Genomic DNA, 27,677 nt, shown 5'->3' on the forward strand with positions numbered 1-27,677 from the left:
TTTTTCATCATCAGTGGGACCCTGCCCACCCTCACCCAAGAAAACCAAGGGCTGTGCAGTGCTGTCACCCACAACCCCTTGGACAGTTTGATGATAGGTTGCCAGCCCTGTGCCTTCCTTGCAGGCTGAAATTGGGGATTTTTTCCCTGCTGAAGAATAAAGGGTTTGGTGTGATGGCCAAGAATTGGGCAATGGGACACTTGTGATGCCTTGGGAAAGACTAACAGCAGTGGGACAGGTCAGCTACTCTTCTCCAACACACCGCCGAGGAGGAAATCCTGACGTCTTCCTGCTTCTCTGTGAATCACAGTGTGTGTGCTGAAGGTGACTTGGAATTGTCCCAAGGTTGTACTCAATACTAAGTATTGCCTGTAGCCCCCAAAAAGGAAAAGGTTTTCACCACTAACCTGGTGCCATTCAAGCAGATTTCACATCCAGGAGTCCAAAACAGCCCCTCAGCCAGCAGTTCCCACATCATCACCCCTGGTCAGGCAAACTGGATGTATCCTGTGCAAGGCACATCTCCAAACTAAACTGCAAGTAATTCTGAATCTAAATCAGTACTACAGTCTAGGCTAAAAGTCATTTCATGACTTGGCTCATTCCACTTGACCACTGGGTAATTTTTCTGGTTGCACATGATATTTTTTCCTGTTGTGGATGAGGAAGACCTAAGGATGGGAGAAGGGCATGCTAAGGGCAGAGAAAAACAAGAAGTTGTACATGGCATCCTGCCAACACTTCCAGATTTGTGTGGCCCCCCCTCAGCCTCATTTTCAGGAGAAAATCTGTAGTACAACAGCAAATACACAGTCAATAAATAGTATTAGCAAAAAGGGCTCTTTTCTCCTTAATCTCTTCATATTCTGGGAGCCATCATTGTTGCCTGGAATAATCACATGCTCTATTTAGCCATAACACAGTTGGAGAACCTCAGGCACCTGGTGCAGCACCTGACTTGCCAAAGCATCAGCCCCATGTGTCAGGTTCAGAGCAGGATCACTGCTTTTCCTGGTGTTGTGATGTTTGTTATAGGTATTTTCTGGCCAATTCATCCCACACTGCCTGCTAGGTCAGAGATGTGTGAAGCTCAGTGTTCAACCCTGCTGTGCTGGAAACCTCCTTGGCTGGCCCACCAAGCCCAGGCAGGGCAGTGGTTTGCACCAGGGGCAGATAGCAGTGCTTCACATGTAATTCTCCAAACATCTGTTCCTGCATTTGACTTCTTCCCACACAGTTCAAACCTACTGGCAGAGCTACCAGGCTGCCTTTGCTCTCCCTTTGCCTGCCTGTCCCCAGGAAAGCAGCAGTGGGATGGGGCTGCCGGCTGTTGGGGAGCAGTTTCAGAGCCTGTGCTGCTCTTTGCGCAGCCCTCACGCCTCCACTGCATCAGGGGCTGATTCACCATCCCCAGCTGTAAGGCTGAGTTAGTGCTGATGGATGGAGCCTGGTCGACAGGGAACGTGTCTCTGCCAACAGCCCGAGCAAGGGCTGTGCCACACTCGGTGGGACACTATCAGCGGGCAGCAGCCCTGGCACAGGGGCTGGCAGCAGCCCTGTCACTGAGCAGAGACCATAGAGCAGTTTGTCCTCTAGGCATGGGGGCAGGCCTTTCCCAAAGCCCTGCTGCACCTCCCCACACAAGCCCATCAGCCGGCAGCAGGCTTTTCAGCTTAGCAAGCAGCTACTTGTTTAAAAGGAAAAAACAGCAGCAGCTCAGCCTTTTACTCAAATCTGTTGGAGAGAAGTTCTCGCTCTCTCCTCCTCTCCTTTTTCTAGGAAGATGGTACTTCAAACTTGCCGTGTGGAAAATAAAATTACTTTTTTCTCCTCACATGCACTTGTTCTCATTTGCAGACCCAGGCATGCTGCTATGGGGAGGGCAGGGCAGCTAAGCACACATGAATAACCTCACACCAGCACTGCAGACATACATATCACATTTTTTTCTACAGTTCTAGTACCAAAATATCCCAGGCACAAAGGGATTTGGACTACAGCTAATGATCTATACAGGCCTCTAAGGAAACTGCACAGTAGCCCTGCTAATGGCTTCAAGGGGAAATACTTCAGGCCCTAGCTGCTGCTGCTGCTGCTGCTGCTGTTCAGGGAATTGTGCTTTTAAGCTCTGGCGTGTGATAAAAACCTTTTCTCACTGTTGCAGACATGATGGCTCTTCTGGAGAGAGGAAAGGCATTGACTAAGCTAAGGCCATTAACCACTTTTAAGCACACACGGAGGATGTAAAGCAAACACCACCAGGTCATTCAACAAGCGGGGTTGTTAACTAACCCCCCCCGTGACTCCCCTGGCGTGCCGGCTCTGCTCTCCAGGTGCTGTATTGCTCCCTGCTCCAAGCACTGCCTGTTCCCTCTGCCCCGGGAGAGAGCTGGGCATAGACCTGGGGCATTCACCTCAGCCCAGGGCACTGAACGTTCCCTGCTGCCAGCCAGGCAGTCTGGCAAGCCCCATCTTGGGGAAAGCACTTTGGGATTAGCTCTCCCTGGTGTTTCATTTCCCCTTCACGACCCTTCCCTCCCCGGGAAAGGCAAAGGGAGCTTTGCCTGAGAAAAAGCAGCAAGACACTATTTCTTTAGCAAGGTGTGTCTCAGCAGTGCCAGCCTGAGCGCGCTCAAATCCAGCAGTGGCCACCATCACCTGCTGCATCTCGCTGCCCGTCACAGGCAGACTGTCACCTGAGCACGATGGTGCCCATTCTGAGGGGATTCCTCCCTCTCCCGATTACCCCTTCCCATGAAAGCCACACCACTGTACCTCCCTCCTCTGACTGACTCATACTGAGACAATAGTCTCGCTGGCGGGGTGGCAGATTTTGCAATGGGTTTTAATGAGGTATTTACAAGTTCCGAGGCGGGCTCCTTGCACAAGGAGTGTGGCCTGGCCCTGGCAGCTGGTTAGGCTCTTCATTGACATTCCTGCGACTTCACCGATTGCAGCACAGGCACAGTGGAAAACATTTAGACATCAGAAATGCCAGATTAATTATCTCTTAATTGATACCTCCACTTGGGGACAAATGAAACCGGAACATCTCTCCTGCCCTGGGAGCCTGCCACTTACAAACAGATTTACAGCTAAAAATACCGCGGCAGTCCCGTGGCTAATCAACTTCGCTGCTTACCCTGGGTGAGGTTATGAAATTGTCTCAGGCTGGCACTGTGAGTAGCGAGGGACCAGCTGCAGCACCTGGATGCAGACGACATGAGAGCTGTGCGGTATCCCCAGTGCCCAGGCGAGGGACAGATCACCCCAGGGAAGCCTCAGGGCCCCACAGTTTGGTTTCCTCAGACTAGGACCCAGCCAGAGTACCCTGACGAGGTTTCTCGCACTTTCCTGCCCATGGTTAGAGGCTGCAGAGAGAAAACCTCATCCCTGTGTCTTGTAAGAGTCCTTAAGCGCCCAGTGTGTTTCCCCGTAATGTAACATTCCCAGCCAGCTTGGGAATCGCGCTTGATGCGTGAAACCACCTTTTTGTGCAGTGCTCTCCTGCACCTGCAACACATCCCAAGGGATCTCTCCCCCCCAACTCCTTACAGGAATCCACACACAGAGGCCAAATTGCCACAGTGACCCCAGTTTCTTTTAAGTTACCATTATCTTTATTTTCTTCACATATGTGCAAACAGAGGAGATCGCAATGGTGGTGTTCTTAAAAATAACAAAATGTATTTGCATACATTTCCCTATGTACAGGTGAACAGCCACAAGTAGTCTTCTTTTGCACAGCAAAAGATCTAGAGCATTGAGACCGGGGACAGGACCGAGGCCCAAAAAAAAGGTCTAACTTTAAAATAATAATAAAAATAAAACCCCAACTTCACAACAGTGCAAACCTCTCGGACACGACAGCACGATGGAGTGACTTTAATGGAGAAAACAGCGGGGGGCCCTCTCGGATGTGAGATTTCTGACTGTAAACAAGGCGCAACACCTCCCTCCCGCCGCCCTCCCCGGGGAAAGCTATTCCAGGAATTTGGCAGATCTTCAAGGGCTGAGCCGGAGGTAAACAGCCCGCGGCCGCCTCCCCTCCTCGGGCCACGGCGAGTTGGAGCCCGGCTCCGGCAGCCACCGGCACCGGCACGGGAGTGGCGGCCGCTCCCCGGGATGCTGCGGGACGCGAGGGCACCGCGGGGAACCGGCGGGGCCGGAGGGTCCGGTGCGCCCCAGTGGGGCCGTGCACGCCCGGAAGGAACCGTGCATTCCAGGAGAGGCCGGAAGGAACCCGGTGCGACCCGGCGGGGCCGCGCATTCCCGGAGGGAACCCGGTGCGCCCCTGCGGCGCCGCTCACGCCCGGAAGGGACCGTGCATTCCCGGAGGGTACCCGGTACGCCCCGCTGGGGCCGTGCACGCCCGGCAGGGACCGAGAACTCCCGGAGGGGTCAGAAGGAATCGGTATGCCCCGGCAGGGCCGTGCATTCCCGGAGGGCACCCGGTGCGCCTCGGCGGCACCCCGCACGCCCGAAAGGGCTCGAGTGCTCAGCCGGTCTCGGGGTCTCCGGGGGGCGGCTGCTCGGCGTCGCTACCGGGCGGGGCGGCCCCGTCCGTGCCGCCGCTCTCCAGGGAGGACTCGCTGCCCGTGCTCTCCCCGGAAAGCAGGCGGCGGACGCGCAGGTCGGCGCGCAGCGAGCGCAGGTCGTTGCCCAGGCTGAGCTCGCCCAGGTCGCGGAGGAGCTGGCCCAGCTCTGGGCTCTCGCCGCGGCCGCTGCCGGGGCGCAGCAGCTCTCCCTCGGGCTCGCCCAGCGCTTCCAGGATGTCTTCGCAGTCGCAGTGCATGGCCCGCTCTTCCTGCTCCTCGCCCAGTAGGTCCTCCGTGATGGAGCCCAGCTTGGGCGCGCTGCGGCTCCGCTCCACCGGCGGCTTGTAGCAGCACTGCCCGTTGAGCAGCTTGCGCAGCGGCACCAGCGGGATGCTCTGCTCGCCCACCAGCTGCTGCTGCTGGTGCCGCGCGTCGTCCCGCTTCTTCAGCCGGCGGAACTCCGCCAGTGCCGTGGCCGAAGTCTGGTAGAGCAGCAGGGCCATGGCCTTCGCCTTCTCAGGCTTGGAGACCAGCACGGCGTGGCAGCGCAGCATCACCGCCTTGTGCTTCAGCTCGTGGCGGTAGATCCAGGCGAAGACACGGGGCAGGCGCGGGTCGGCCACGCAGTAGGTTACCCGGTGCAGCAAGTAGAGGTGACCGGGCCGGCGCAGCCCCTTGTCCTCGGCGTGGGCCATGCGGATGCCCTGTGCGCTGATGGTCAGCTTCATCTTGGTGCCCTGCCGGCCCGCCTCGCTCTTGCTCCAAATCTTGCAGACGGCCAGGTCGGTGCAGCCCTCACCTTTGGACTGGATGGTGGTGGCGTTGCCCAGGTAGAGCACAGTGTACGTGGGGTCTTCGCTGGTGACGCGGAATTTCCGCCGCTTGGAGCGGAACATGCTGCCCACGCGGTGCAGGGCGCTCTCGGGGCAGGCGCGGGCCAGCGAGGTGAGCGCCGAGTAGTGCACGCTCACCGCGTACCCCTTGGGCTTGCTCTGCCGCCGCGCCTCGCCCGCCGCCAGCTCCACCTTGCTCCGCTTCCAGGGCAGCATGGCCCCGCGGAGCCGCGGCTAGGCGCCGCGCCGACGGCTCCGGGCGCGGGGGGGCATGCCACGGCGGCGGCGGCGGCTGGGCTGCCCGCCCGCCTCACATCCTTGCGGGCGCCGGGCCGCCGCGGCCGTAGATATAGGCGGGCGCCGCGCTCCGCGGGCGCGGAGAGGGGAGGCCCCGCGCACCGAGGGCGGAGCGCCCGCTGCCCGGGCCCGCCGAGCCGGCGGCTCGCTGCTCGCCGCTCGCCGCCCGCCCGCCGCCGCCGCTCTGCGCCGCCCGCCGCGGCGCCCCGGCCCCGGCCCCGGCCCCGGCCCCGCCGCGCCGTGGGGCGGGCACGGGGCGGGCACGGGGCGGTGCCAGCCCGGCCGGGCAGCCACTGTCCCCTCCCCGTTCGCAGCGGAGCGCGGCCCCCAGCGGGGCACACCCGCCGGTGCCGGCGCTGGCGCGGAAGCGCGGGGACCCCCGTGCGCCCCACGGCGCTCCCCACGGCCACATTCGGAGGGTGGGGGCCATAGCGCTTTCCTGCAGCTTTCGTCAGCACCGGCGGGGAGAATGGAGAGGGCACCGCCCGGGATCCGTCTGCCCAAAACCCCCTTAAACCGATAAAAATCCCAAGGCCACTGCGGGACCATATGCTCTGGGAGATCCCACGGCCGGGAGAGCCCCAGCCTCAGCTGCCTGCCCGGCCAGGGTGTGCCATGGACAAGTCCCGCTCTTGCAACATGATCTTTCCTTTGGTTTGGTTAGTCCGGCCCTGAGAGATGAAGGGCCTGCAGCAAATACTAGTTATTATGTATGAGTAATCCTTTGCTCCATATTTATATGCAGCAGCCGAAGAACAAGAAGTTGTCTTGTAATTTCTTGTTGCTGAGTACACTCACAGACATAATGAGAAAGTTGGTCTCTGTGTTGTTAGTTACTATAGCTTCTTGTGTCATGTATCATATCATTGCCAGAAAGAACAGAAATTCCAGTGCTGCAGATAATGGCACTTCATCGGGGTTTGGATAAATGTTCGACAAAAGTGGGACAGTACGTACTCGTGCAGTAACATATGTGAACACCTGCCTGAATTATTTGACAAATCATTTCTAGAATTTGGATCAATTAAACCAGTAGATAATTATCGTTGTTGTTGTTGTTACTATTATTACTATTATTACATCATGCCATCTAGCAGATTGCTTGGGAATTGCAAGTAACCACAGTGATCATCATCAAACTATTAAAAAGCACTTGCCCACTTGTTTGTATTTCCAAAATCCCCCCCACTGGAGGGCAGCGTGGTCAGCACCATCCCTTGAGACTGCTCCGCCACAGTTGGTACCAGGGGACGCCTGGATGCAGCCATGGTTTCCAGAGGCCAGTGGTAGGTGTGGGTCAGTAACATGCTGCATTTCCTGTCTTCAGCAGCTCTAACACAGCACTTTGACAGTGTTAGGAAGGCTGTTGCTTGCCCTGAGAAGTGAATGTGTTAATGCTCCCATTTTCCAATGAGAAAACTTCAGTTGGAGAGCTGCATAGGCTGGGTGCACACCAGTCAGTGCACACAACCTGTGGCACGGCCAGGGCTGGGACAAACCAGCCAGGCCCCTCTGTGTGAAGCCCAACACCCACTGGGATGCACATTTGGGCTCGGCACCATGCTGAACCAAGCCCTCTGTCTCTTTGGGAAAACCCCACTGAGACCTCACAGGAGGGCAGGTGAGGGGCTGAGGTGATGCAGACTGGGTGCTGGGCACCCACTGGGAGCCCCCATGCTGCTGTTGGTGTGGGGGGCAGGAGGGACTATGTGCTATGCTGCAGCCTGTGGCAGACAGCTCCTGCCATCCCACTGCATGGCAGGGAGAAGGACTTTGGTTTGTACAGCTGATTTATCTCCAAGTAGCATTCAATGTGCTCTTCTTTTGTCTTCTTTTGTCTTGGAAGGTGAAAACAGAAGACGCTGCTTAAATAAAACAAATCCAATGGCTTGAGGTGACATCTGACACCCACACATGGTGTGGCACTCCTGCAGTCCTGAAGATCTGCCTCCTCTCCCTCAAGGTGTCCTGCTGAACCACAGCTCCTCAGATCCACGCCTGCCCCGTGCTCAGTGGCTGCCACCTGCCTGAGCAGTGCCTGTGAGCTGCAAGGCCGAGAGCAACCCTGTCTGCTCCTTTGAGACGCGTGGGCACAGCAGTCTCTCCATATGAGGGAGTTGCTTTGCCAAAACCCTGCCTGCCTCCAGCTGTGGGCAGAGGAGCCTGTTCTGGGCCTTGGGCTGGCGGCTCGGCAGGCAGGTGTTTGCTCTGGGTGGGATGGAGCAAGCAAGGAGGCCCACACACCTTCCTGCAGTGCTGCCTCTGGAGGGACGTTAGAGCAGGGGGCTGGTGCTGGTACACAGACGCTTCTGATAACGATGCCCACAGAGGTGTTTTCAGAGTCAAGCTGGGCTCTGCCATCCCGATTGAAGTGATCTGTGATAAGGAATGTAGACTTCAAGTTTTCACAGCATGGCTCATGCAGGCTGCTGAGCCCCATGGCTCTCCAACAGCCCTTGGGCATATTTGTCTGCAAACTCCAGTGGTGTGTAATGTGAGGAGGAGATCTGACCCCTTTGTCCTCCTCATGGCCTCCCCAGTCCCAAGGCAGAAGCACTGCCATTTCTGGATTGCATTCTCAGGGTAGAGGTTTCCTTATCAGCATCTCAGAGACCCGCTGGGGGATCCAGATGGTATCTAGGGAGCAGCAGCACCCCAGAACACCTGCCTCCATACCACTTGGAAGTGCAGCAGCAGGGAAGGTGTCTTGTGGTCACATCCCTGCTTGAGAATGGAATCTGTCTTGGTTCAGTTCCTCGCCATGCTTGCTCGCCAGTCGGTGTGCCAGCCCATTGTAGCTTTCTTTGCTTCATTAATGGGCCTGGTTAGTTCAGGACCATGTCTTCCCTGCTGTGTGGCAACTGCTTGAATTCTATGCCACATGCCTCAGCAGCTGAAGAGCACATTGCAAATCATGGTGGTCTGTGATGGCAATTCCCGCACAAAATGCTCTGAGTCCTGTGCTGGGCTGAGGAGCTGTGCCACAGCCTTTGGGTGAAGTCTGGCAGAAGGGAGCAGCCCAGTAAAGTTTGGGGCACCTGCTCCATGCTTGAGGCTGTTCCTGTGGTGTTGGATGTCTGTATTTCATTGCCGAGAGGAGAAGCTGAGGCACAGTGAGGGGAGCCTGCCCTGTGGGGCCAGTGCATGCTGCCTGGTTCCCAGTGAGCACGAGGCTCCCTCCTGGCCTGCAAGGCCGGCAGCACCCGTGATGTGTAGGACTTGCATGCTGGGGGCTTATCTGCACAGTGCTGTAGCCTGGAGGGAGTGCAGCAGCCTGTTCTCTATTTATGCAATATCCCAGCAGCTACTGAGCATCACCTGCCTGCGTGCACGCATGGAAATCCTGAGTGAGGCGTGGGAAAATCTGTAAGATACCATCTCTGCCCTGCGGCCCAGAGCCGGCAGCACGGTGAGTGCTGCACTTGGCCCTCGGCAGACCCCACTCCCTGCCCCACTCCATCCCTCTCCTGCCCTGGCCACTCCAGTCTGCACTGCAGCCCATGGTCACACCCCACCACGAGCCCATAGGTTCTGGAGTGCACGGTGTCTCTGGGGCACAGACAGGCAGTGGCTGCCCAACACCTCTGTTGGAGGGAACTGCCAGGCTGCCCATGCTGGCCGCTCTGTGGAGTGTGGGGAGATGCCAGGGTCTGTCTGATGGCAGAGGGTGAAACCCTGCAGGGAGCAGCCCCACTTCAGGGATGGCTTTTGTAGCCAGCAGCTGGAATTGGATCTCTGGTTGGGAAGAGTGGTGGGAAAAGGTGCTGGGGAAAGTTGATATGACAAGACCAAAATAATTCATGGGAATGTACTGATTTTGTCACTGTATGAAAACATGTCAGGCTTCCTCCTCCCAGGTAGCAATAGAACTTCTTGTGTTGCAGCAGCTGAAGTGACACAGTCAAAGTGAAACACTGCAAGCGGCATTTCAATATGTTCCAAAACAAAGTATTTCAGAGTCTCTATAACTATGCAACATGTCATAGTTTTGACTCTTTGTTCCAAACCGGGACAAAGGAAATGCCGAACTGTCAAGTTTTTCCATGAAGCGGAAAGACTGAGCGGCTCCTGGGCCTCACAGGCCATCAGTGGTGCAAGGCAGGGTGCCATGGCCCCCAGCCACGCCAGCCGTGATCCAGGTCTGGGCAGCAGCAAGTGCGGATGGCTGCCTGTCACCAGGAGCGGGGACAGCCTGAGACGAGTTGGCAGGGCAGGGGACAGCATGAGCTGCTCAGGGAGAAGGGTCCTTAACAGCCTTTCATGGAAGCCGCATGCCACCCCTGCTGCCTCCTGTCTCTCTGAAGGGGAGCAGCACCCCATCCTGCAGCGGGTGTGCCCTGGCAGGGCTCGGGGGCTCGGGGCTGGGAGCACAGGTGATGCTGGGGCCATGTGAAGACTGTGGGAGGTGCATGCATTGGCAGTCCTGGATCCCCTGCGGGCACCAAGGATGATGCCAGTGCTGCTCAGGGTGCCCAAGACCGGGAGCACCCCTGGGGCCGGGGCTCTGCTGCTCGGCGAGGCCGTGGTGGTATCGGCACACCTCTGCCGCGGTTGTTTTTCAGCCACCGAGAGCGGCACACCCCGCTTCCTGCACAGGCGGCCCCGGCGCTTCCTGCACCCGCTGCTGTAATTAGAAGGGCAGGCAGTGTCCCATGGAGCAGAGCCCTCCCTTGGGTGTCACGGCACTCTCGGCGGGGGTTTGCTGGGTGAGCTGGTGCGGGGCACCCGTCCTCGCACCATGCTGCCAGTCAAGGGGCACAGAGTGGTGTTGGGGCAGCATCCTCTGCTCAACGCTCCATTCTGGGGGCTGCCACCATAGGGCCGTGTGGAGGGGCAGCAGTGGGCAGCGCGGGTGAGTCTTCCCAGGCAGAGCTGGCACAACGGAGCTGGAGAAATCCCATCGGTTTCCCATCCCGTGCTTTGTGCCTTCAAAGAGGCAGGCAGCTCTCTCTAATTAAGTTGCCCCCACCCTGCCAGGCAAGGAGGCAATGTTATCTTCATAGGGCTGGTGGAAGAAGCAGAGTCTAAAAAACTTGCCCGAGGGCCTCAGCGGGGTTGGTGCCTTCTCAGGGCTCAGCCTTGGCCAGGCAGCCCTGCTTCTGAGTTTCCCCAGCATGCTGCTCTTTCTAAAGAGGAGCAAGACCTTCACCAAAAGATGGGGAAGCTTGCAGAACAAGCTCCCGCTTTTCCTGCAGTGCCACTCTGCTTCTGAGTACAGCTGGAAAGAAGGGGGTGCAAGCAGCTGCAGTTGTGCACAGAGCAAAATTGTCTTGGTGTTCTTGCAGGGCTGCTGTGGGGAGGGTTTCTTAATGGGTCTGCTTGTCAGGCTGAGGCTGGCAGTACCGCTGAATTGAGCATTGTGAACCTACATGAATAATGAATAGCCATCACATGAATATTTTAGAGACACAGTCCTGAGATTTCCCAGTGCTGCCTTAAAGGAAAATGGAGGAAAAGTTGTCCAGAAAGAATGATGTTTCCTCTAGGCAAAAACACACTGTTATCATTGGCTTTTGAAAAAGAGCTGCTGCTGCTAAATAATTCTCAGGATTTGCATCAAAAACTGGAGCAGTGGTTTGGCTCCAAGGCAGAAGAAGTTGGGAGAGAAGCCCAAGTCAATGATTACAGTGTGCTGGAAGGACAGCAGATTTTACTTTGTCTATGCAATGGTTTTGTGAGAATTCCCAAAACTGTGTCCACCTTCCAAAGAGCCAGCAGTGCTGGGCACTCAGTGGATTTCAAAGGAGTGGTGAGAGATTTGGTGATGCACAGGGATGCTTTCTCTCCCGGGAGAACACCTCAGTCCAGCCCGAGTACCCCTCTCAAAGAGCTGAGTTGTACAAACAAAGCCCAGCAGCAAAAATTGTGTTCATTTTGCATGCTGTGGTAGCTGCTGCATCATATGGGAATGGGCTGCAAATCAACAGGTTTATCCCACTTCACAGCAGCATGCCCCTCTCCTCCAAGCTTTCCTTGCCTGGCTGCGCTCTTGGCATGCACACTCCGGTGCCAAGCTGCCTCTGTGCAGCTCTTGGGACAGCATCTGTACCTCAGTGTCCCTTTCCACTGTGTGTGACTAATCCATGCATAAACATCTTCTAGGAGCAGCAGGCTGTCACAGTCAGGTAAGACCAGTAGCAGCCTGTCTTGCTCAGGTAGGCACAGCATAGCAATGGGAGAGGGATGAGAAACATGGCAATTAGAAATATGCAATTGCTACTCTAGCTCTGATGTTTTTGTCACTTGGATGATGCAGTCTGTATCTCCTTCAGCACTGCTCTGCTCAAAGCGATCCTTGCAGTGCTGCTAGCACCATCAGACAGGAACAATTCCTTGGTGTTTATGAAGTGCTCAGAAATGTATCTGTTGCAAGAATGAGGGCAATTTGGGCATCGCTTAAGTAGGTCGCACAGAGGTGGTAGAAAATACCTGCAGTTAACTGGTCCCTGAAGCACTTCAGTCTGGAAATGGGGAAAGGTGGGGGGGAAAAGGGCAACATGTGGGAAAAACATCCCAATCTAAATTCAGAGATCTTTATTGTTCATGTTTTCCTCAAACTTCCCTGCCCCAGGATGGGTTGCAGGTGGCAGAGCAAGCCTCCTTTTCCCACTGCACCAGCACTTCTGCCTGTCCCTGAGTGTCTGTTTCCAGTTCATGCCACTGGACGCAGCTGCAAGTGTCCCCATGGAGGTCCATCGAGCTTTGCACTCTGTACTGGCAGAGTCCTCAGCCAAAGACCCCAGTGGTGCCGAGACTGTGCTGCCAGGGCTGTGCCAATGGGATTATTGAGCATTCTGCCTGTGGTCAGGCAGCCTGGGAATGGCACTGCACGTGCCTCAGCTGCAGGGTTAGAAGTGCTGCCAGACCTGAGGTGTGGGGATCGGCCAGGCTGGCTGGCTGATCTGGCTGGTGATCATGCATTGTAAAGGGAAGGTAACTTTTAACTGAAGTACAAAAGAAAGACAATAATGAGCACTTACATTACTGCTTCAGTGCCCACATAAAGACTCGAGATGGTTTTATTAAAGATGACTTGATTAGAAATGATTTTACTAAATCTCTGCCTGCTGTCTGCAGCCCACCAGCCTTCCATTGAAGCACCTCACCTAAATGAAAAGCTGACTGCTGAGTCCCCTTTCATCTCTCTTATTTGCCTTTAGGAAGCAAAGGAGGGGCCAGACCAGGCTGGTGGTGGTGGCAGAGCCTGGGATGAGCATGGCAGAGGTTCAGACGTACTTGGGAAATTTATGCCATACAGTTGCTAGCTTTGAAAAGAAGAAGAAAAGAAAAACTGTGTCTTCCTAATGGGTGTTTATCAGGGGGAGGCATCACAGAGCAAGAGAAAAGAAAAAAGAAAGAAGAGAGAAAAGAGAGAAGAGAGAAGAGAGAAGAGAGAAGAGAGAAGAGAGAAGAGAGAAGAGAGCACTCCTGCCCAGGCAGTTGTGCATGCTGCGATGCTGTTGGTAGCCAGCTCCTGAAGTTAAGCTTTGCCTGCCTCTTTTTTCCAGGGATTAGACAGGTTATTCTCTGATTACAACTGATACACATTACAGAGTCATAGTGAAAACTGACTGGCCTTAACCCAACACCCATAAAGGAGAAATGCTTCATAAATCAGTTCAGTGAGCAAGTACAGGTCAAGTTGTTTATTAATTTAACCTTCTCTCCCATCTTGACCCGGATCAGCCACAATGGCTGCTGCCGAAATCCATTCAGTAGTTCCCTGGCTGGGCATGCAATGTCCTCTGTCTGGCAAAGAAGCCCAGACTCTGGCTAGATTTTGTCAGCAACTTCATAGCATACCTCCCACTGCTGCGTCCAGGATCCCACTTTGCCACTATCATTCCTCGCATGCACTGTTTGCTATACTGGGATGATGGACACTGGGGAAGGGGAACCTGCAATAGGCTGGGTGTGTTACAGGGCACAGGGCCAACCTCAGCCACAGGAGCTGGTGGCTTTCTGCAGAGGGACACACAAACCCCTGCCTCCATGGCTGGCTGCCGGGCAGGGTTTCACATGGTGTGGTTTGATAGCATCTGCACCAGGCCGAACCAGCGAGTGGAACCGGCCCCGCTGCCGCCAGCACTGCCACGGGCTGGGCTGGGGCTGGCAGCCCTGCGTGTCACCCCACTGCCAGGGCCTCCCGCTGCAGCAGCGACCTTCGGGGGGGAGTGAGCTGTGTCCCCGGGCTCATTAGTGGTGGGGCTGTGAGAGGGAGGGGGTTGGACCCGGGCCTGAGGAGGAGAGTGCCAAAGAGATGTGTGTCCATGCTGACCACCACAGGGTGGGAGGGATGGAAAGATGGATAGATGGATAGATGGATAGATGGATGGATGGATGGATGATCACACAGAACCAACTGCGTTGGAAAAGACCTCTGATATCGAGTCCGAAACCACATCACTAGACCATGGCACTAAGTACCATATCGTTAAACACCTCCAGAGACGGTGACTCCACCACCTCCCTGGGCAGTCCACTCCAACGTCTAATCACCCTTTTTGTGAAGAAATTCTTATGTCCAACCTAAACCTCCCGTGGTGCAGCTTCAGACCGGTGCCGGCGCGGTGGCACCGCCTGGTGGCGGGGCCTGGGCGCGGCGGGGCGGGCGCGGCGGAAGGGGCCGGGCGGCGGAAGGGGCGGTGGAAGCGGGCGGTAGAAGGTGCGGATCGGCCCGCCCCTTCCGTCGGCGGTGCGGCGACGGCGGCACATGGGCAAGAAGCGGAGCGATGGGCTCGGGCGCTCCCTGCAGCGGCAGCGCGGGCTGGAGCGCCGCGGCGCCTCCTCATGGGTAAGCCGGGGGCCCAGGGAGGCGGGAGGGAGGCCGGGGCGGCCCGGACTGACGGTGGTGTTTTGTGCCGGCAGCTTCACGTCAGCGAGGTGGTCGCCGAGCGCGGCCCGGAGCTGCGGTCGGCGCCCGAGCAGAGCCCGCTGGAGGAGTTCCTGGCCACGGCCGAGCTGGCCGGCACCCGCTTCGTGGCCGGTGAGGGGCTGGGATGGGCCCGGGGGTGCGGCTGGGCCGGGGGCAGATCCGGGGACTGGGGAGGGATCTCGGGGCTGGGGACCCGGGTCGGGCCGACACCGGTTCTGGGATGAGTGTGTGGGAGCGGGGGCTGGCAGTGGGTGTGGCCGGGCGGGAACTGGGGGCAGGTGGTGAGGCCCTGAGCCAGGGCTGGGGGTCAGCAGAGACAGGATGCGGTGGCAGGGGTAGCAGGGCTGGTGACAGGTGGCCTTGGATGACTGTCTCTCCCTTCCGGCAGAGCGTCTGAATGCCCAGATCGTGTCTGCCCAGAGCTGCACGGGGCTGCTCACAGCCCAGGAGGCCCAGCGCGTTCGGCAGCTGCACCAGGAGAATCAGCAATTCCTGCGCATCCCACGGAGGTGAGTTCTGTAGGGCTGGACCTGGATGCCCCTTGGCTGGGTGGGGCTCCGTGGCTGATCCCTCCGTGGCTGCAAGCCTGAGGACAGCCCTCAGGCTGGCAATACCCTGCTTTTGGAGAAGCCTCTAACTAGCCTGCGTGAGCCGGCTGTAACCCGCAGCACAGGTGCCTGCCTGCCATGTGAGTCCTGCCAGTGCCAGCTTCTCTGGCGTGATGGTGTGGTTTTCCTGCCCAAAGCTTAGCACTGCTGGAACAGGTGCATCCAGGCTGCTTGGTAAGGCTTTCCAAAGCTCTGTGCATGGCGAACAGAGAGATTAATCCCCCATCTTAGGGACCCTACAAACCTTAGCTCAAGAAAACAGCTTTGGGGTATTTGATTTACATGCTCTCAGCTAGTGGAATTTGAAAGGATAAGAAGGTGTACTTAAAGTTGCTGAAAACAGGTGCATGCACATCTGACCCATTACCTCAGCATAGCTGAAAGTGTGGTGTTTATGTTCTTTATGTTTACTGAAGTAATGTAGCTGGACTGACAGCTATTTCTGACCACTCACTTGAAAATATGCTTGTTACAGGCCACACTGGGATAGGACAACCAGTGCAGAGGACTTGAAGCAAGCAGAGAGAGAGAGCTTTCTCGAGTGGAGGCGACAGCTTGCCCAGTGAGTATGCTGCTTGTGGCTGGGTAAGTAGCTGGTGGCATTTAGTGACACAGGAAACAGTGGGTTGTACTTATCCTTGTTGGACCAATAAAACTAACATCTATTCAGTAGCTGCCTGTACTTGTCCTGGGAGGTTGGACATCCCAGCCACAGTCCAGATGTGTCACTTTGTGGTCAGCTCTGCAAAGCTGTCTTGTGTGTGCATGTTTTTTTAAAATACTTTAGGATGGCATGTGATGTTCTCCATTTGCCTGTGAAGTAAAGGGTTACTGGATGTGTCTTTTAAGAGCAACAGTGCTGCTCTGAATAGAAGGCAGTGCTGCCAGCCTGCATATGGCAGCTTGTGCTGGTCTTGTGCTGCATCCACTGGCTTGGAGAGTTGAGTGGTATCTGCTCACACCCTGCAAACCCATGCTTGCCCTGAGTAAAGTTGTTCAAGGTGGTGATAACACCAAGTTCAAGGCCGTATAGAGGTATTCCAGGTACCATCCCCAAATTTCATTAATTTTTCCAAGTGGTTCTCAATTAAGAAACAACTGCTGCCAACTGGGATAACTTTTCTCATTTGTTATTGTGGCTCTCAGATTTCACAAGCAGACTCTTGATGAATTCTTGTTCTTTCCATCTTTTACCACTTCTCCATTGGCAAGCTCAGGAGCCATTTTGTCAGCACTAAAACAGTGCCACTGATACCAGTTTACCTGGGTGCTTGATCTGTTTGAAAAAACATCAGTAATAGTACCTATATATGAGTTTGGTCTGATTGCTCTCTGTGAAACTAAAGCCTTCTGGATCTAGGGAAGAGCTGGTGGTGAGCTTGCAGCCTGCCATGGACTAAATGTGACTTTTTTTTTTCTGTTTTGCCTTAGTCTTGAGGAAGAGAAAAAGTTAATTCTAACCCCATTTGAAAGAAACTTGGAATTTTGGCGTCAGCTTTGGAGAGTCATTGAAAGAAGGTAAAGTCTTTTGCTATCCACTTTTTAAAAAGTGATGTTGAATGTATTTTCATGAATTGTAGCTTTGGGACAAGTTTCAAGTGTCTGAGCACAGGAAAAATAATTAAGTTAGTAATATTTTATTATCAGTACTGCAGTGATTTTGTTTGGAAGTGATCAAAATGTGATGTGAAGAAAGGCAGCTGCTTAGTGGTGCCTGCTAGCTCTCAGCACTGTGATCTGCAGGTGGTTCACTGTGAGTCTCTGAAGATTCTTCAGAGGCTACTGCTCTTGGCCTCCTCTAGTAACTCTGTGTGGGAGGCCTCCTTTGAGAAGTGTCTTTGAGGTCTCTTGCCAAGGTTAACCCCTTTCCCTCTTTCCCAACCACACAGCTGCAGCTGATGTTCATGGGCAGGAGGCAAGGACTAAATAATGCTGGGGAAGAAGGAAAGGCTCCTTGGGCCTTTGCCACATAGAGAAGTTGCAGCAGTGCACAGAAGACAACAGGCTGTCATATCACAGGAATAGCTTTGTTTGCTCTGCTGAGCTGTAATACAATAAGAGTGCTATCAGCTATGTTAATCTAACTGAGGCATTTAATTTCACTAGTAATTAAGTTTGAGATCATCTCATCTCACTTTCCTAAAATTGAAAAATACTTCACCAGTGAGGTCATGGTGAGCTGGTCCTTTCATAGAAGGGGCTTTGTACTGAGGGCTGCTGGGCCTTTGGCTGGGAGAGTGCTGGTCAGGAGCATCCATTGTAGGGTATCATAATGTGCAGTGTGACTGTACTAGGTGTTTTGAGGTGACTAGAATGTGTTATTAATGCCTTTCTGCTCCTGTTGAAGTTTTTTTATTTCATATAGAGTGAGGATGCTGTCTCAGAAGTGAATGGAAAAGTCACTCAGTCCTTTAACCTTCTCAGATAATTTGATCTGTTATCAGCCTTTTCCATGTGTTTGCTTCAAACTAGTTCCCAGCAGTGGGATTCAGTAACTTCTCTGTATCCCATCCCAGTACCATGGTGTCAGCTTTCTCTTGTATTGATCTTTGAATGTCTGTAACTGTGCAGTCCTTCTTTGTACCCATGTGGCTTATTGAATTATTCCCTTGGGGGGATTATTGATTTTTATTTGTTTTTAATACTTAACAGACTGCCTAGTGAGGCTTGAAATTCTTCCATTCAACCCGTAGTGTTCTGAAGCTGTCCTGACTTAACAGAAATCCCTGTCAAACAAATAGAATCAGCATGTGGTAACATGTGGCAGTATTTTAAATTACCTGCCTGGAGAAGTTCTAGTGGAAGAGGCTGTAGTTAAATTTTCCCCATCCTTTTGACAAAAGAAGCATGGATGCCTTTGGGACCTGAAGCCATTGCATTTAATTACTGTGTAGAACTAATGAGCCCTGCTCATGTATGTGGTGGCAATTTGGTGTCTGGGTTTGGAAGGTATTTCCTAAAAGCATGTCTCAATGCCTTGCTTGCATGGGGGAGCAATATGTTTTCCTGAAATCTAAGGCTATTTTTTCATTGTTTTGTGCTTTTTGTGAAAAAAGAGAGCACTGAGAAAATTTTGAAAATGCCCAATATCAAATGCTTAAAATCTGCAGGTAATTTGTGAGAGACTTTGTACATCTTGTTCCATGCAAAAATCTTGCTGTGTAGGAAAACCACCTCTTCTTTCTCTCTGTAAACACCCTGCCACAGCTGAGGATGAGAATAGATAGAAATAAAGTTGCATTATCACAGCTTTCAGTACCATTCTAAAAAATGGAGTACCACTACTGTGGTTCTTGCCTGCTGAGCATTTCTGAAGGGTAGATGGGTTGTCAAAACTGGCGTGTTTTCTTCCCCCTTGGTGGCTGTACAGTTGTACAGGAGAATGAGCCAAGGGAGGAGTAAACACTGTACTGCAGTACTGGCTTGTAGCACAAGCACGGCTCTGTTGGGCAGGTGGGCTGCTGAGATGCTCTGATGTTCAGTAAAGGTTTTAGTAGGATAATACAGTTAAAGCTACTAAAATTCCAAGCAAAATCTCGAAGTGAATAATTGCTGTGCCTTATTGCTTCCTTTGAGGCCAGGTAAGAAGGAATACTTTATGGGGCTTTCCTTTACTTTGCAGTGACATTGTAGTCCAGATAGTAGATGCCAGAAACCCCCTTCTGTTTAGATGTCAAGATCTGGTAAGTAAACCACTTTCTTGAATGTTGTCTTCATTTTATTTCTTAATGTTTACATGATACATTTTTTGTTTAATGCATTCAGCCACCTTGAAGCTGTTTTGCTGTTGTGCCTAAGTGGCTATCTTATTAATTTATGCAAGTATTCTGGCATGAAATTATTTTTCTTTGTCTTTTGGTATATCACACAGGATTTAGAGGCATTTCTGCAGATGTTACATTGCAGATATTATATTATTCCTCATTACCCACTAGAAGTGTCCTCACTTAAAGGAACTGTTTTATGTAAAAGTGTAGTGGAATGAAAGTGAGTAAGGATTACAAACGATCAAGAATTATAGAAGTGACACGTTTGTAATGATAGACTATAGAACCCTGCATCAGTGAGATGTGGAATTGCTCAAATAGTTGTCTTAGGAGCTCCTGCTGCAGGGTGCTGATTAATATCTTGTCACAGCTCTAAGCAGACAAGGTGTTTGCATGTGTGGCCAGCAGCAAGCTGTATTGTGGTAGTTGCATGCTCCAGTTTGTTCTTGTAGCTGTCTGCTGAACAGCATTTCCACCAACCCAGGGATTGTAAGCTTGGCTACGCTCGTGTGCAGCAGGATGGAGTAACTTGTCTTGCTGCTCTTGCATTATCTTGGGGGGAAGAGGAGTCAAAACCAGAGTACAAACTGATCCTTCTCTTGTTTTCTTTAGGAAAGTTACGTTAAGGAGGTCAGTAATGACAAGGAGAACATGATCCTGATCAACAAAGCAGATTTGCTGACTGAGGAGCAACGTGCTGCTTGGGCACAGTTCTTTGAGAAAGAGGGTGTCAAGGTGGTGTTCTGGTCAGCTCTGGCAGAGTGTGAACGGCTGTGTGGAGAATCAAAGGTACTGTAGGTGACCAGTTCAAACTAGATCTGTGCTGGCTGCAGCTGGTAACTTGCTTTGCAGCTATTCTTGTGATATACCTGAGCACAAAAGGATTATTTTAAAGACCTGTGCAGCTATAAAACAGCATTTGAATGATCAATTCAGAGACAAAAGTGAGGGGAGTAAAATGGTGAACAAAGTGCAAAACACAGAAACAGCCCTTGTAGACCTGCTTGCAAACTCTTAACTCATTGAAAGAATTGGAAACCTTCCCAAGGGGGATACTGTGAGGGATGAGGTTATCTGTACAGAGATTTTTTTTCTTTCCCAGAGAGGGAAGGTGTTTCTTGGAGAACCTAAAGTATCTGAAAGTCATTTTTAGCCAGTGGAACAAAATGAGCTGCTACCCCAAATTACATGTTATCAATAGGTGCCACTTTCTTCTGTTACGACCATTCAGCTGTGGGATATCCCCTATCTCCTTCCAAAAATACCTACTCTGTCCAGCTGGTTTGCAGTCCTTGTATAAAATGTTTTTACAGGCTGATTTAAAAGTGAGACTGAAGGTCTCACTTTAGTTCTGTTCTCTTTTTTGGGAATAAAGGTCAAAATACTGTTGTGAAAAGATCTTCCTTTTTGAATGTAAACTCTTTGCAGGGAAGAAATGTAGAGTTGACTGAAAATAAAACAGCTTAAAATTATTTTAATGAAATATTTAGACATGAAACAAAATGGGTTTGTGTTCTGAACATTTTGAAAGAGTAACATTCATTCCTTTTACTAGGAACACTTAATAAATAAAAAAAACTAGCATGGGTGTGCACACATTCATTCTGGAAACGAACTTCGTAATGACTTCACAGAGAAGCTGTGAACTGTCCCTCTTGGAATACTTTTGTCATTCTCCTGAAATGGGCTAGTTGTTCTACATCCTACTTAAGATCTCTAGAAAACCCCTGTGTGATGTAAACACTGAGTTGTCAACTCTTGGGATCTGGCTGATGAAAATACAGTTGTCTGCACTGCAGCAGCTGCAGCCAGCAGCAAGGCTTGGTGTTGTCTTTGCATTTCACCTCTGGACTGCTGTCCCCACAGGAACTGGGTGCTGAAGGGGGAGCGGAGCACCCGAGTGGTTCTGAGGATGAAGGCTCCAGTCAAGATGATGACAACACAGCACAAGGTAGCACAGAAAGAGCATCCACAGGCAGCAAAAGTATAAACCAGGTTCTGGTGAGTGATGATAACAGCAGTGATGAATATGAAGACTGTGAGGAAGATGAAGAGGAGGACTGGCAAACCTGTTCTGAAGATGAAGCTGGTGACAACATAAATGCTTTTGCTCCAGAGAGGATGGAAAGCAGGACTGATGGTGCTGCAGTGCAGCATGGAGTGCAGGAGAAGAACAGGAATGTCAGGAACTTCAGCCACCTGGTACAGAGAAATGAGCTTCTGGAGATATTCAAAACTATGCATGATGGACTGAGGGTGAAGGATGGGGAAGTAAATGTTGGGCTGGTGAGTTGGATTTTGTGCTTAAATGGAACTTACTTAATCTAAATTTTAATTCCATGTGCCCCCCGTGGGAAAAATTCCATCTTGTAGCCTGGTTTCCTATAAGGGTATAAAAACTAGAAGCACAGGCCACTGTGGGTTTTGTGCAAAGATTAATACTGAAGTTCCTGGAGCTCAGTGTGCCCCACTGTTTGCCCTGTTTTTTTAGTACATTTTATTAAAGAACTTGTGTGTCAGAGCTCTGTCAGTCTTTTGGCAGTACCCTGCCTGATACTACTGTTAATACTCCACTTCTTTGTCATCTAGGTGGGTTACCCTAATGTTGGCAAAAGTTCAACCATCAACACAATCCTTGGAAATAAGAAGGTGTCAGTGTCTGCTACGCCAGGCCGTACAAAACACTTCCAGGTATTGCTAACAAATAACATCAATCTTTTTATCATTTCTTTTTCCCTGGTGGAAGAGGGCTTCCTTATGACCTAGTTGCAACCACCTGCACTCGTTGAGAACTATGCCAGCCTGAACTCTCTGGCCAGCAGAGTAGGTTGGAGAGGGGTGGTCTTGATGTGTGTAATTTTGGAACTTTAATTCTTGCTTCTAAACTCGTGCTCCATTTTGAGTCACTCAGAAGAGCTGCTGTGCAATGGGAGATGTTTTCCATCTCCCGATTTTATTTACTTACCTTGTGCCTTCTTTTTCCAACACCAGTCATGAGGAGAGAAACTTTTTAAAGTGAGTGTTCATCTGAATAGCTTAAGGTCAAGGTTTCAAACCACTCTTCTTGTCCACATCATTGCTGTGAATAAATGTAGTTTTGCTGCTGTTTTCATATTGATCAAGCTTTGATTTTGAGGTAGCCAACTCCAATGCTATAGTGTGGGATCACTGTGGGATTTGTACTTTTTAATCTCCTAGCTGTTTCAGAAGGTCCAACAGAGTTTTGTGGAGTGCTTTCTTCTCTCCCATTAGACTGGAGAGCTGAAGATCTTGCTGCCCCCATCTGGACACCATATTTAGGAACTTGAAAGTGCTGCTGTCTTCCACATCTGATCTTCTTAATTCGTTGGCTGGGGCCAGCAGGGCAGGTGTCTATGTTAGGAGAATTTCTGCTTATTGTCATTTGCATCCATGTTTCATCTATGCATTTGAATTTTTATTTTTTTGTTCCTTTTTCCTCCATGGACACTGACTTGCCATAGTGAACTAATGGGTTATTTGTCACGTAGACCCTGTATGTGGAGCCTGGCCTGTGCCTTTGTGATTGCCCTGGTCTGGTGATGCCATCTTTCGTCTCTACCAAGGCAGAAATGATTTGTTCTGGAATTCTGCCTATAGATCAGATGAGGGACCATGTTCCACCTATTTCTCTAATATCCTTTGCATGGGGTTTGTGAGAGTGTATTTGGAGTATGCCAAGTAGCATGTTCCAGCCCTGCTAGCAGTACATGTGCTCATGCTTTGAGGGAGGTGGGACATACTGGATAAAACAATCCTGCTGTGTTGGTCTTCTCCTATCTCATTTCAACTTTGTCTTGTTGTCAAACTCATGTTATTTTTCTGGTTTGCAACAAAATCCAAAATCGTTGTGTGTGCTCTTGGAGTGACAAGGGCAAGATTACTTGTGTAGCTGTAAATCACCAGGTGGTTTCCTTCACTAGCTTACGTTTGCCAGCATATCCCACGGAACATTTTGGAAGCAACCTATGGAATAAATATCATAAGGCCAAGGGAAGATGAGGACCCAGACAGAAAGCCTACAGCTGAAGAGCTGCTAACAGCATATGGATGTGAGTGATGATCCTTTTAAAACCTATCACGTCCACTGTGTGCATGGTCCTGAACGTGGCCTTAGGGGAATGTTGTAAAGTTAGGCCCATCTTGGGTTTGTTGTGAATTGGATCTCTTCGATAGGACTTGCCCTCCTCTCAGGAATGGCCTTTGGTAATGGCTCATCTCCTGTGTATGTTGCAGTGGTGCTTTGCCAGTCTCATCTGACAGATGCAGTGATGGTGTGGAGGATATTGGTGAAATGCCCTGCCAGTCTGTAATGTGGTTCTCTTACCCTGTCAGATATCTCCCACCATCTGTGTCTGAATTAGACTTTGAAGAATGCAGTGAATTCTCATTCTCTGCCTTTAAAACAAAAATAAAACCCCAGCAGTTTTCTGCTGGTAGGGAGATGTCAGCTCTTATAATTCCTTTCAGGTCAGGATGTTTCTGCAGTACCTTTACAGTCACCAAAGTTCTTCCCTTTTTTTTTTTTCCTGCTTTCCCCAACAGAAGCCTCTTTCTAAGGGACTGTTTTTTGAGAAAGGATACAAATGTGCAGTTAGGAAGCAGAGAAGAACATACTAACATTCTCTTGTACTTACACAGAATATACTCTGGATTTCTCTTCCAGATATGAGAGGCTTTATGACAGCTCATGGACAGCCAGACCAGCCGCGATCAGCTCGATATGTGTTAAAAGATTATGTCAGTGTAAGTGCATCCTACATCTGGGTTTTCTTCCCTTCTCAGAGGTGAATTAAAGGTTGTACTGGAGCACAATAAAGTAAATTATATTTCTCTGGATAAAATCACCAGGTATCAAAAGACTCTTTAAATTTGGCTGCTTTTATGTTTTAAAAGAATAAATTGAATTTCTTAAGCTAATTTAGAAATGTGTTTGCTTAAAAATATGGTGCCAGCTAAATAAATAATCATATCTCTAAAATAGCTAGCAGATATTCAGGAAATGAACCCATAATGTATAGCTGGACCAATATTTGGCACTAAGGACTGTTGCTCTGAGTGTTGTAATACTGCATGCTTCTGCAGCACTTCTCAGCAATTTATTGTTGATAATTTCTTAATAGGATCCCCCAGTGCTCCTGGGAGTTTTGCATTGTGGTGTTTGCAGCTGGACACTGCAGCTGCAAATGGCTCTTTGATGTAGAGGTAGAACAGTACTTTAACTTAGAAGTCAAGCCAGTTGTTGCCTGGGAGAAGAAATAAAGTGTACTGGTCGTCTGCCATTGTGAGCCCCTAAACTTCAGGCCCTTCTTTGGAGTTGTTTTCTTTCCTCTCCAAGTTTCTTTTGTAATAGCTCTGTCCCACTGTTTTCACAGGGGAAGCTGTTATACTGCCACCCACCTCCTGGTATTGACCCAAATGATTTTCAGCACCAGCATCAAAGATGCCCTGAAAGTAGAACTGTGCAGGCCACTGGACGGGTGAAGCCTGAGAAAAATACCAAAGCAAAACAAATTGAAAATGTGGTGGACAAAACATTTTTCCATCAGGTAAATTCTGGAAGAGATTTGTTCTAGGAGTTTTTGCTGCAGCACTCATCTGTAGTTACTGGGGGAAAACCACCTTTGAGGATGGAGGTGTGCTAGGTTGAGTTAATGGTGTTTGATGCAGTGGGATCTGCACATAATTTCTACCCAAGAGCTCTCTGTTCTTTTCATTATCTCCTAAATCACTGGGAATGTCCTAGGTGACTGAAAGATTGCTAATGAGATGTGCATAGCTGATTTTTTAGAGGTCAGCAGGGTGACCCTTGTCATTATGGATCGAACGTCAATCTTGAGCAAACAGGAGGGTGACTGGGAAGAAAGACAAGGAGGAATGACACGGCAACTGACACAGAACATGGTTTTGAACTAACAGGTCCTTGAAAATAACATTCCTTTCCTGAGCTGACATATTTAGAGGATGTGATAAGCTTTTTTAAGACAATTGATTTAGTACTACCTGGGAGTTTTGACTCAGAACCTGAAATCAGATGAGTAGAATACAAACTGATTTAAAATCCAGTCAAGAAATCCCAAAATTAAGTGGAAAATGGGAATTTTTCTTAACTTATGATTCTTGTTAGATCCCACAGGGATGTGTTTTGCCCCTACACTACTGAAAAAGTGTACTAATGACATCCATAACTGACTAGATCTGCATACCTGACAGGAATTAGAACATGTTTTTAGCCATGAAGAGGATGGGTCATAGATAGCATGTTCCATTCTGTTTGGTTAGCTGGATGTGAACACCATTTGTTTAGCATAGCTAAAGATAATGCATTTTGAAAACAAGCACTCAGGCTCTTTTCAAAAAAAAAAAAAAAAAAGTGAGCTATTTCAGAAAACTGTGACCTGAAAAGAATTTTTGGGATTACCAGACTGTTGCTCTGTCTGCCCAAAGCGCTGGCACGAGCTGCGAGCCCCGTCAGTGCTGCCCACGCTCCAGATTTGAGCAACCAATTTTGGTCTGTGGCTTTCCCGGGTGCCAGATTTATTTGGGAAGACAATCTGTTGTGTGCAGAGCAGAGGCTGTGAGGATCCATCCTGGTGCTGGAGCTGATGCCGGCCAGGGCGCGGTGTCGTGTCAGTGGTGGACGCTGGGGAGCCGGCACAGCTCGGCAGACCTGGAGCTGCTGGCAGGCTCTGGCTGCCTGCTGTGACCTTCCTGCAGCTCTGGAGCAGGGGCTGAGCAGGCCCTGCTGGGTTTGAGCTTGCCTGTGTCTGGTTTTACTGACAAACTGCAGTGGCTGAGTATCTTCTCCTCAGTCACTGCTGATTGTGTCTCCTTTTCCAGGAGAACGTCCGTGCCCTGATGAAAGGGGTCCGGGCTGTCATGGGGTACCGGCCTGGGAGCGGCCTCGTGCCTGTGACTGCATCCAATCCTGGCAATGTGGTAGGAAAGCCCTGGAAAAAACACGGAAACCGGAACAAGAAGGAGAAAATCCGCAGGATCACTAAGCACCTGGAGGCTTAGCTGTGGCACCAGTATCTTGCCTTTTCAGGGCAGGGACTGCACTGTCCCACAGGCCTTAATTGAGGGGGAAAGAGCAGATAAGCGGGCATGACTAGCTCACCTGGGAGCTCTCTGCGGTGGATTGGCCTGGCAGGGGATGAGAGTGGGCTCTGGTGGTTGGAGTTCATCCCTTCTGAGAACAAAAGAGACCTGGCTGTTCTTGTTATCTGGAAACCAGCCCAGACATTTGACTGCTGCTGAAACATCCTTTCAATGGGAGCAGATGGAGCTGTGCAGGAATGTTTTTCCTTCCATAAAGGATGTATTTTATAGCTGTTGCAATCAAAGCAAGCCTTGTAAAACTGACTAAAATCTTGAAACAGTTGAATTTCAATGAGTGATATTTGTTACATTTTGAGACACTATTGTGCTTTTTTTTTTTGGTCTTTAAGGCTTGTCTGTTGATTTGACAGAATGCTTTAGAGTGTTGATAAATGAGGTAAAATGATCTTTACTGCCCTCTTCCTTCTCTGCTATACCAGCCCTACTCTGTAGAATCTGTAGCCACTCCCTGTTTCCCAGCTTGAGCACAGCACAGCACACCATGCAAGGAAAATGTTGCTTTTATATCCTTTACACTGAGCTGGTATCAGTTGTTTTTCTGTGTGACTTCCCACTGGTATTTTAAAACATTGGCTCCATGTGACTGGATAAAAATCTGGTGCTAATTTGTCCTTAAATATATTTGAGATTTTACTTCCTATGTGTCTGTCATGTTCTTTCTCATTGCTCTAAGTCAGAGAACTGTCTGTTAGCAGATTTTAATTGAGTAGCTGAGTATTTGATGTTAAAAAGACTTTACTTACTTGGGGTCAGATTAAAGTGAAATTTACTTCTCAGCTGCCCTACTGTGAAAATGTTTGTGCACTTGGTCAGTGCTCTTCATTCCTAGATCAGCACAGAGAGTAATGATAGGACTGAAAAGCTCACAAAGACGAGTCATGCTTTGTTTTTAGGTGGTGGAGTAACACAGGATGCTGGCCTCTTTGATACTAAAAAAGGGATTGCTGTCTTGTAATTTTGTACTTTCCAGGCCTTAAATGTGGATGGAGAGATGAAAGCAGCTGCTCAGCAAAGCCACAGCAGATGCGGGGTGTGCAACCAAGCTGGTTTTGGTTTTGTGACCCTTTGTGTGTGTCTTGTACAGCCAGTTTGCACTGTGGGTGCAGAGGGTCCCCTGACAGCAGAGCTCTCACCTCAGCTCCTGCTTCCCCTGCAGTCCCTGCTCTCGAGTTCCTAATTACATCACTGGAGGGAAGATAGTTCCCTGCCATCTGTAAAGTTAAATTATAATTACACTGAATTAATATGGTCAATGATACTTTAAATCAGTGTACCGTAGCAGAAAGTAGATTGTCAGGAGAGACTATTTAATTTAGTTCTCCTGGAGAAGGTGATCTCTGCCTTTGTTTCCTGAAAAGGTTGTGAGGTTGTGCCTTAGCCAAATCATTCTGAGCTGACTTTTCTACCCTCCTTGCAGGAAAGGTGTCTGCTTTTGTCCCTTTAGGGACTTGACTGCTCAGAAACACTCCTTTGTTTTTGTCTTCTGTGAAGCTATTACCTGTCAGATTACCTGTCAAACTGAAGTTGGAGTATCTTTTATTGAAGATGTAAAACATTTTTTTGTGTTCTGTTTTTCTCCTTTCAAAGCATTTTGAATTCTTAGCCCATGTTGCATGCAC

At 50.6% G+C, this 27,677-nt stretch overlaps 2 protein-coding genes across 2 annotated transcripts; one reads left to right on the forward strand and one right to left on the reverse strand.

Annotated features, from left to right (window-relative positions):
• Nucleotides 1–3,597: 3,597 nt before the first annotated feature.
• Nucleotides 3,598–5,841, reverse strand: FAM43A (family with sequence similarity 43 member A). Its single transcript, XM_032119911.1, has one exon. The coding sequence runs from the start codon at nt 5,585–5,587 to the stop codon at nt 4,499–4,501; it is 1,089 nt and encodes a 362-aa protein (XP_031975802.1). The 5' UTR covers nt 5,588–5,841; the 3' UTR covers nt 3,598–4,498.
• An 8,499-nt stretch (nt 5,842–14,340) lies between these two features.
• Nucleotides 14,341–26,698, forward strand: LSG1 (large 60S subunit nuclear export GTPase 1). Its single transcript, XM_032119846.1, has 14 exons — nt 14,341–14,462; nt 14,537–14,654; nt 14,932–15,052; nt 15,627–15,713; nt 16,583–16,669; nt 18,774–18,834; nt 19,531–19,707; nt 20,785–21,204; nt 21,508–21,609; nt 22,428–22,571; nt 22,865–22,988; nt 23,603–23,682; nt 24,312–24,485; nt 25,777–26,698. Exons 1-14 carry the CDS (start codon nt 14,382–14,384, stop codon nt 25,954–25,956), a joined length of 1,956 nt encoding a protein of 651 aa, XP_031975737.1. The 5' UTR covers nt 14,341–14,381; the 3' UTR covers nt 25,957–26,698.
• The last annotated feature ends 979 nt before the right edge of the window (nt 26,699–27,677 follow it).

The sequence above is a fragment of the Corvus moneduloides genome, chromosome 10, assembly GCF_009650955.1.
Source record: "Corvus moneduloides isolate bCorMon1 chromosome 10, bCorMon1.pri, whole genome shotgun sequence".
Classification (NCBI taxonomy): Eukaryota; Metazoa; Chordata; class Aves; order Passeriformes; family Corvidae; genus Corvus; species Corvus moneduloides.